The 7,850-nt window shown below is 35.8% G+C and overlaps 1 protein-coding gene across 1 annotated transcript; it reads right to left on the reverse strand.

Moving 5' to 3' along the window:
• Positions 1 to 445: 445 nt before the first annotated feature.
• On the reverse strand, positions 446 to 7,440 carry LOC121869640 (deoxyribonuclease-2-alpha-like). The gene is made up of 8 exons (XM_042371153.1): positions 7,269 to 7,440; positions 6,149 to 6,247; positions 5,155 to 5,302; positions 4,371 to 4,605; positions 3,959 to 4,156; positions 2,571 to 2,676; positions 1,803 to 1,935; positions 446 to 1,326 (listed from the first exon to the last, which is right to left on the reverse strand). The coding sequence occupies exons 1-8, from the start codon at positions 7,409 to 7,411 to the stop codon at positions 1,216 to 1,218; spliced, it is 1,173 nt and encodes a 390-aa protein (XP_042227087.1). The 5' UTR covers positions 7,412 to 7,440; the 3' UTR covers positions 446 to 1,215.
• Positions 7,441 to 7,850: the final 410 nt, after the last annotated feature.

Genomic DNA, 7,850 nt, shown 5'->3' on the forward strand with positions numbered 1-7,850 from the left:
TAAGTCTATCCTACAAGTTATAACTCATTTGGAATTTGCCCTCTCATTACTGAATGAACAAACATGTCTTTGGTGCTTTGGAAGTAGAATATGGTGAAAATATATTGACTTTGGTAACTAATCAGTTTTAAATGTCTACTATATCTTGTATGTCTGAACTGATTTGACTTGACGGAAAAAATAAAGAAAAAATGGTGAAAATTAGTGAGAATGAAAAATAAAGAAATTAGCACCCACTTTGTATGTAGTCTTCACAATGATCAGACTTTATTCCTATTGATTTTTAGGTCCCTGTTTATCGCACATCCTTAAATATAGTAATCATTCAGGGTTATCAAATAAACAATTAACCCTGTATTATCAACCATGAGTGACACATTATAAAATTAAACACTAGTACAAGATTACTATATCCTATTCTATAAATCATATTATTCTTTCTTTCTTTCTTAGTGTTCTTTCATTGCCTTTTTAATACTACCACAGTATCTTATTGATGTGCATTTGTCTGAATCAGTTTTATAAATACTGTATTTGTATCAGATATATAAACAACATATTGGATAAAAAACTAATTCTATAAACATTGTATCAGGTCAGTAAACACAGTATTTGTACAACTCTACACACTTTTGTACCAGCACTATGAACATTGTGGTTGCTGCTGCACATTGTACTTTCTCAACCAACATGTACAGCAACCTCACAAATACTCTTTCTTTAAAAAAAATATAATAAATTACAGCCTTTGGTACAGTAATCTTGTGTTTTATCATCTATGCATCACATTAATAACTAATTCTCAACACTGCTTGTCTCACAATAAATGCAATAAATTTATATAAAATAGTATAGAAAAAATATAAAGGAACACAGAGGGAGCAAGATTACCCCTCAGACACAGAAATAATATTACAAACTTATTAATCTGTACTAAGTTATGTACTGTACTGTACCATAAAGTCTGAACATGGCTCCCATACCATGGCATTAATACAAAATCTAATAAAATAACAAATTCTTACAATTATACTTAAGCATAATAAGACATCATCACTGAACATGAGAAATTCTCTGAAGTTTTCAATTGAGCTTCTGTAGTATCAACCAAACCTTGACACAGTAAACACAAGGAGCCCAGGAGGACAGTCACTCCTATTAAATTCAAATGAACTTTAAATTAGATGAAAATTTAAAATAAAATGCATGCCAACATTACACTGTCTTTGGACAAGTCTCCACACTCTGCACCAAGTTGTGGAATCTGTGCCAGATGCTCAAACTCTGCATGCACACAGTCCCTCCTGCACGATGGAGCTGTGATTCCTGCAAGACAAAGAAGAAGAATCAATCCTCAATTGTTTTTCTGGAAGTATTATCGAGTTTTCAAATACCACAACTACCCAGCAGTGAAAATTTCATCAATTTATGTTTTTTTATCACAAGATAAATACAGTAAAGTAATGGTACTTTCAATATAATTTTAGGTAATATGAATGAGCTAACAGAACACCTTACTCAGAGGAAATTTTTTAATTGGTGAAAACATCTGCAAATTAGAGGTGGATAATGTAATGTGGAAATGGTGTAACCCCTACTACTCCCATAACCAATAAACTATCTCTTTTATATATATATATATATTTTAAAAAATGTGAACTACACCCCAATATACAGTAATAATAAGGCAGGTGCAAAATCACTCAAATCTATAAACTGTGCAGTACAGTACATACTGTATATCCATAAAATTACCTCAATTAAATAAAAGTAATCCTAAAATTTTTCATTTTACTCCATACCATTCTGTTGATGTCACCGATGCACACATAGGGTTTGTCCGGTTCAACAGCCACCACCCACTTGCTGTGGTCACGATGTGTGGTGAAGCTGGTGGAAGCTGCCCGAGCCACCACACTCTCCACATTCTCCACCCTGTATAAAGATACAGCATGAGGCCCTTTCCTGCATTAAAAATCCAAGCTAAGTTATTATCCCTTTTTACCTTTGAGAAAAATACAAATACATTTAAAACATAATAAAAGCCTTAATAAATTTAGCTAGGTATCTAGGAGCTGCTTCTGATGTTAGAAAGGGGGAAGTAGTAGTTTAAGGTATGGGAGGGCCAAGGGGTGGGAGAGTGGGTTAACACACAACACAGTACTCTCCTCTGAGATGGTGAGGACACCTTCTGGGGCCCTGGTCAGGCACAGACTCCCAATAAAGGACACAGATACCTATAATTCACAAAACTGACTCAAGTGTCATCAGATGTCCATAATTGCTAAGAAATATCACTTCAGGTGTAGAGTAACAGTTATCCAATTCACCAACACCACCAATGTCAACAATTGTTATGAAGCTTGGGAAATAGTTGCAACTTCTTTCAACTTTGCGCAGGTGAACAAAATATTACCAGCTCTCAGATAAGTACCATCAATAATATTCTGACCAGCTCTAGGTACGTACAGTATTACTTAACCAAACTATTCAAACCTAGTTACCTTTACCTATTTCAAAAGACACTTAAGTCACTGTATTCTCCTGACCATAAACTATAAGACACTTACTTATATGTCACATTACAAGTAGAGTTGAGAGGTTGGGGTCCATTCCTCCAGCTCTCTACCACAATTTCAGTCTCCAACACAGGGGCCACTAAACCACTGTATAAGTCTGTAGGTAGTACATGGAATTATATAGAATACTTATACAAAATAATATTAATTCTCTATAATATGTCTACAATGTTCAAAAGTTACTCTTGTGACATAAAAAATCCAATTAAATACTGTACTTTTCAATCAACGGCGTCTGTAAGTAACTTATCGACTCGCCTCCACTCGTTCAGGCTGTTAGTGACCATTACAAGTCATAGCAGTTGACTAGTTGTAAACATAAATTTCATCCAGAAAATTATACTGAACACCATTAAAAATAATAATGGGAATGAATTAGGAACCCAACAAGTTCTAAGAATTGTAACAGATACTTGGTACTAAGACTGCAATAAATGGGCTAAGATTTAGGCATATTAAAATCCTGTTTACAAATGTGTTCATCAAAATACAGTACAGTCAACCCTCGCTTTACACGGTCCCACTTTACACGGTACCCTGCCAAACACGGAATGCTCACTTTCCGCGGTGTGTGTACCCTTTTACGCGGAGAGCGGCGCGAGCAGGGTGCGCACAAGGTCGCCTAGTCATCAAAACATTACCGAGCTCTTCACCCACCACAGCCGGCCCAAGTCAGTGATAGTGATAATGATAGTGAGGATATGGACTTATATGGACTTTGAGGGGTTTGACAAAGAGGCCCTGCAAGCCTATGTGGTGGATAGTGATACAATTGATACAAGTGATACAGGTGAGGGCCAATAATCTGCCCTCTGCCTCGGAACCAACCCCCCATCCCCGTGTGCCCAGCCATCTTTTCTACTAATGTAAGTGTTAAAAAACCTAATATTATTGATATTTCTCTTAATTATTACTTGTGTGTGCATACCATCATAAAATTAAGAAGTTATTTTTACTACAACGTAGGTATTGTGTCTGAAAAAGTGGAGTTTGGGGGTCGGCCCGGTCTCTATTTCAATTAATCCCATATGTTATGTTGTTCACTTTACGCGTTTCTCACTTTACGCGGACTGCCGTGGGTTCAATTGACCGCGTAAAGTGAGGGTTCACTGTACAGCACAATACAACCTCCCTGTACAGCTATTATTATACTTACAGTAATTATTGAGCTTCACATTATTATACGTATTTCTGTTTTGGCTGAAAGTAAATTAGGGATAAAATTCTGTCAATCAATATAAACAACACGGCTTAATGTACTTAAATCAAATAAAAAAGAGCATAAATATAAACTAAAATACAACACACCATTTTTGAATGACTATGCAGAACTATAACAAATTACATATAAATAAAAGAACTATAAAATTAACAATTACCTTCGTCATAATTCTTATATTTGGCAAAAGAAGTGAATGATTTGCCACCTATTGAATTCAGTGTTGTGATGCTGTACCAGGGAGCACTCAGTGGGCGTTCCCCCTGCATCACCTTCAGCAACATAGAGAACTGGGAGGTGAGCGAGTCCGGCATGTTGGAGGCATAAACATATGGGTTGTTCTGGAGCAACTGTAATCCTTGATGAAAGAGAATTATAAACTTATTTCAGAATTACATAATAACTAATAAAATTACAGTACAATGTTACTGATGTCTTATCAAATTATGACTAATAATGCTTAGAAAAATATATTACTAATAACCTACTAAATGATGACTACCTGTAATTGTCCTTATAAAAACAGTATTACTAATGCACCATCAAATGATGACTAGCAGTGCTGCACTTACCTAAGTTTTGAGACTGGTCGGGAGGAAGACTAATACACAACATGGTCTGCCCATAACGAGAAGCTGAAATCGGGTAAGAATATCCATTCTCAGGGGGCGGGGGATACTTAGGCACAGAATGCACCAGCCAGAATCCTCCCTTTACAGTCATCACCACAACGCCCTTCGTGTGACCTTTCGTGAACGACTTGGTGCCATTTGGAAATTCATCATTGTACATTAAGAAGGCTGCATTCTGTGGAAATATGAATGTATCAGGTTTTGTGGAAAATAATAAATACAAATATTAACTTAAAGCACTAATGTCACACTAGTTAATGAATTTGTTCCAGCCACTAATGCTGGCTGGAGAATGCATAAGTTACTCAAGCCTGATGTAATGTTATATACAGTAAGGTATATAAAACCAAACTGTCAGTGAACAATATAGTACTATATGATTGTTTCAGGTTGAGAATTGTTACACGTCAATCATGTGATGTCATCATGAGCAGAAAGACTTGTCATTACACTGGAAACGGCAGTGTAAATGAATTTCATTAAAACAAGTGAGACAATAAACTCCTCAATTTTTTTTTCAACATCTGACACAACATTTAATTTGGTCTTCTATTTGTGAGATGCTGTACAGGTCTCATGAACACAGAAGCTGTACACAAACTTCAAATAAGTGGCAAATTATAATGTAAACAGATCTTACAGTCTATAGTCATCAACATAAATTTTTTTATCACTCTAATGTACAAATTTAATTTATAAACCCAGAACAAATAAGAACATTTACCTTCAATAACTGTTGATCTGTATATAGTCTACTGAGTGTTCTTGCAGGCATAGAGAACTCACTACCAATGTTCACATTACTCAGCACCCAACCACTGGCTGAATCCCGGTACTCACTGAACACACTGGAAACTCCGCCACCTTGAAGTCTTAAAACCATACAAATTATTCTCATTAATCTCTATAATGGACAAACATTACAATAAATGCATATAGCCTGTACAGACAGACCCTGAGTTAAGGATGGCTGATTCATGGATTTTAGTAATAACTATTTTTTTTTTATCCACTGCATCAATCTGTGGATGAAAACCCTAGAGTTGTGAGAAAAAATCTTAATAACACCAACAGATGCTGAGGTGCTGACACAACCATCTGGAAATGTCCCATACTGGAAAAGGCTGGTAAAAAGTATTGTCTTTGTGGTGTTACTGCATTCAGAAAAACTTCAGAGATATCAATTGGGGAAGCAAGACTGTATTACACCTTATAGTATTTCTAAGTGATGACCCGATAAGAGAATAGGTACATCAATTTCACTCTGTTTCTACCACAGTCCACTACACACAAGCCTCCACCACATGTACAAGAAGACTATGCCAGCAATAGTGACATCAGCACCAACACAACAAGACCCAGTGATGATCATGATGACTGTGAGCACTATACTAACCACTGCCAGTTTCTCTCAAGTACAATTCAACTCTTACAGATCTCCTGAAAGATAATTATCATTTTAATTCTAGAATACATTTCAAGACTATGGCTTAAACTAGTTCACATTACCTATAAATCCAGAATTTAGAATACAGTCATTTAGTAACAAATATTATCAGCCATCAAAAACTTCTCTGTAACAAGAACTAAATAAAGATTGAACAGAAATTAAAAAATAAATAAAAATACAGTTAAAAACACAACTCAATACTGTTACTAAAAAAAGAGACAATAACATCTACAGAAAACCTAGACCACAACAGTGACATTCTTTTTACCTATCAGCTGTCTCTGGCGTGAGGTACATATACGCAGTTCCATTCCTCAAGGGACCAAAACGTGCTTCTTTATCATGTGGTAATTTGTAGACGACAAACCTGAAGAAAAACAATGACAATTAAAATATTCAAGATCTATTATGCCAGGTAACATATAATATCCCTGACATATTCCAATATATACTGTACTGCATTAATTTAATTCATAATTTAATAATAGTTTCGGTTACATTTGGTTGTGCTAGGTTATGTTAGGCTAGGTTAGATCAAGTTTAGCTAGGTTAAGCTAGGTTAGGTCAGGTTAAGCTAGGTTAGGTCAGGTTATGTTATGTTAGGTTTGGTTAAGAAATCAAGTTATGTTTGGTCAGGTCAGATTAGGTTAAAGTTAGAAACATTAGTCAATATAAAGTTTATCATATATTACAGTTGTCATGACCATACTTTCCTTGCTTAAATATTCCTGCTTTTAGAAAACCCCAAGATTAGCCCCCAGCTTATTTCACCATAAAATTAAAAGCTTATTTCATACTTAAATATGGTTTACATCCTATGCAATTTCACTAACATAAAGCAGATACTTTGGAGCGGGTCCGACTAATTACCTAAATGTACCCAAATGTAGCAAAATATAGCCGCAATGAAGTCAAATAATGGTCAAAGATGAATAAATCGGGTTACCAATCACTTCTCGACTAGTATTTGGTGTCACAAAAAATTGGTAAACTTAATTTAATCTGAGTTAATAGATCGAGTGCATGTACCTAACCTAACCTAACACAACTGAGATTAAATTAAGTTTACAATTTTTTTTTACTTTATGACACCAAATAATAATCGAGAAGTGATTCACAGCCTGAATTACTCCTGTACGACCATCATTTGGCTACACTGCGGCTACATTTGGGTAATTAGTCGGACCGCTTTGGAGCTACGTCAATATGGTAAATATAAAATAGTTGAAGGTAATATGTTAACTTTAGTGTTGTCATTAATAATTGGTATACACACGCCTCTAAATGTGAAGTTTACCAGTGGGTGACACACTGCCCCGTGACACACTGCCCCGTGACACACTGCCCCGTCAATATTTTGGTCTTGTTGTATTTACTGTGATACTTACGAGTCAACTGGACTCCCTTTCTGGTCACGACATCCATACCAATTTGATGTATCTGGCGGCACATCACGTGTCATGCAGTTCCATATACAAAACGATCCTAGAAGGATAATTAAGAACACTCCTATTGACCAACAGTTCGCCATGGCGTTTGTTTACAATAATGATGGGCGTGAGTGAAGCAGGGCTCGACCCGCCTCCACCCCTGCTTCACTCACCTCGACCCCTGCTTCACTCACCGCCGGGGTCGAGACTCAGCTGCTTGGTTGCTTCTCAAACATCGTACATATACTGTACAATACATACTGTGTACATACGTACTTACAGTAATTACATAATTAGATCGATAAATTGATGTATGGATATTCAATATAATCATTATACAGGTAAAAGTTTTGTTTCTTCTCTTTACTTGTCAGCCATATGATGTGCTCATAACTTTTATTAGATTACCCCTTGTTTGTCATTTTTTCCCCAAAAATTGTGTGCTAGTTGTAGTACAGTTATCTTTGTAATATTAATTAGATTACCTGAAGATTAAACATCCCAGCCTATTTCATCTGGTTATTAAACACCCAAATGCGA

Source organism: Homarus americanus, unplaced genomic scaffold (genome assembly GCF_018991925.1).
Source record: "Homarus americanus isolate GMGI-L3 unplaced genomic scaffold, GMGI_Hamer_2.0 scaffold23578, whole genome shotgun sequence".
NCBI lineage: Eukaryota > Metazoa > Arthropoda > Malacostraca > Decapoda > Nephropidae > Homarus > Homarus americanus.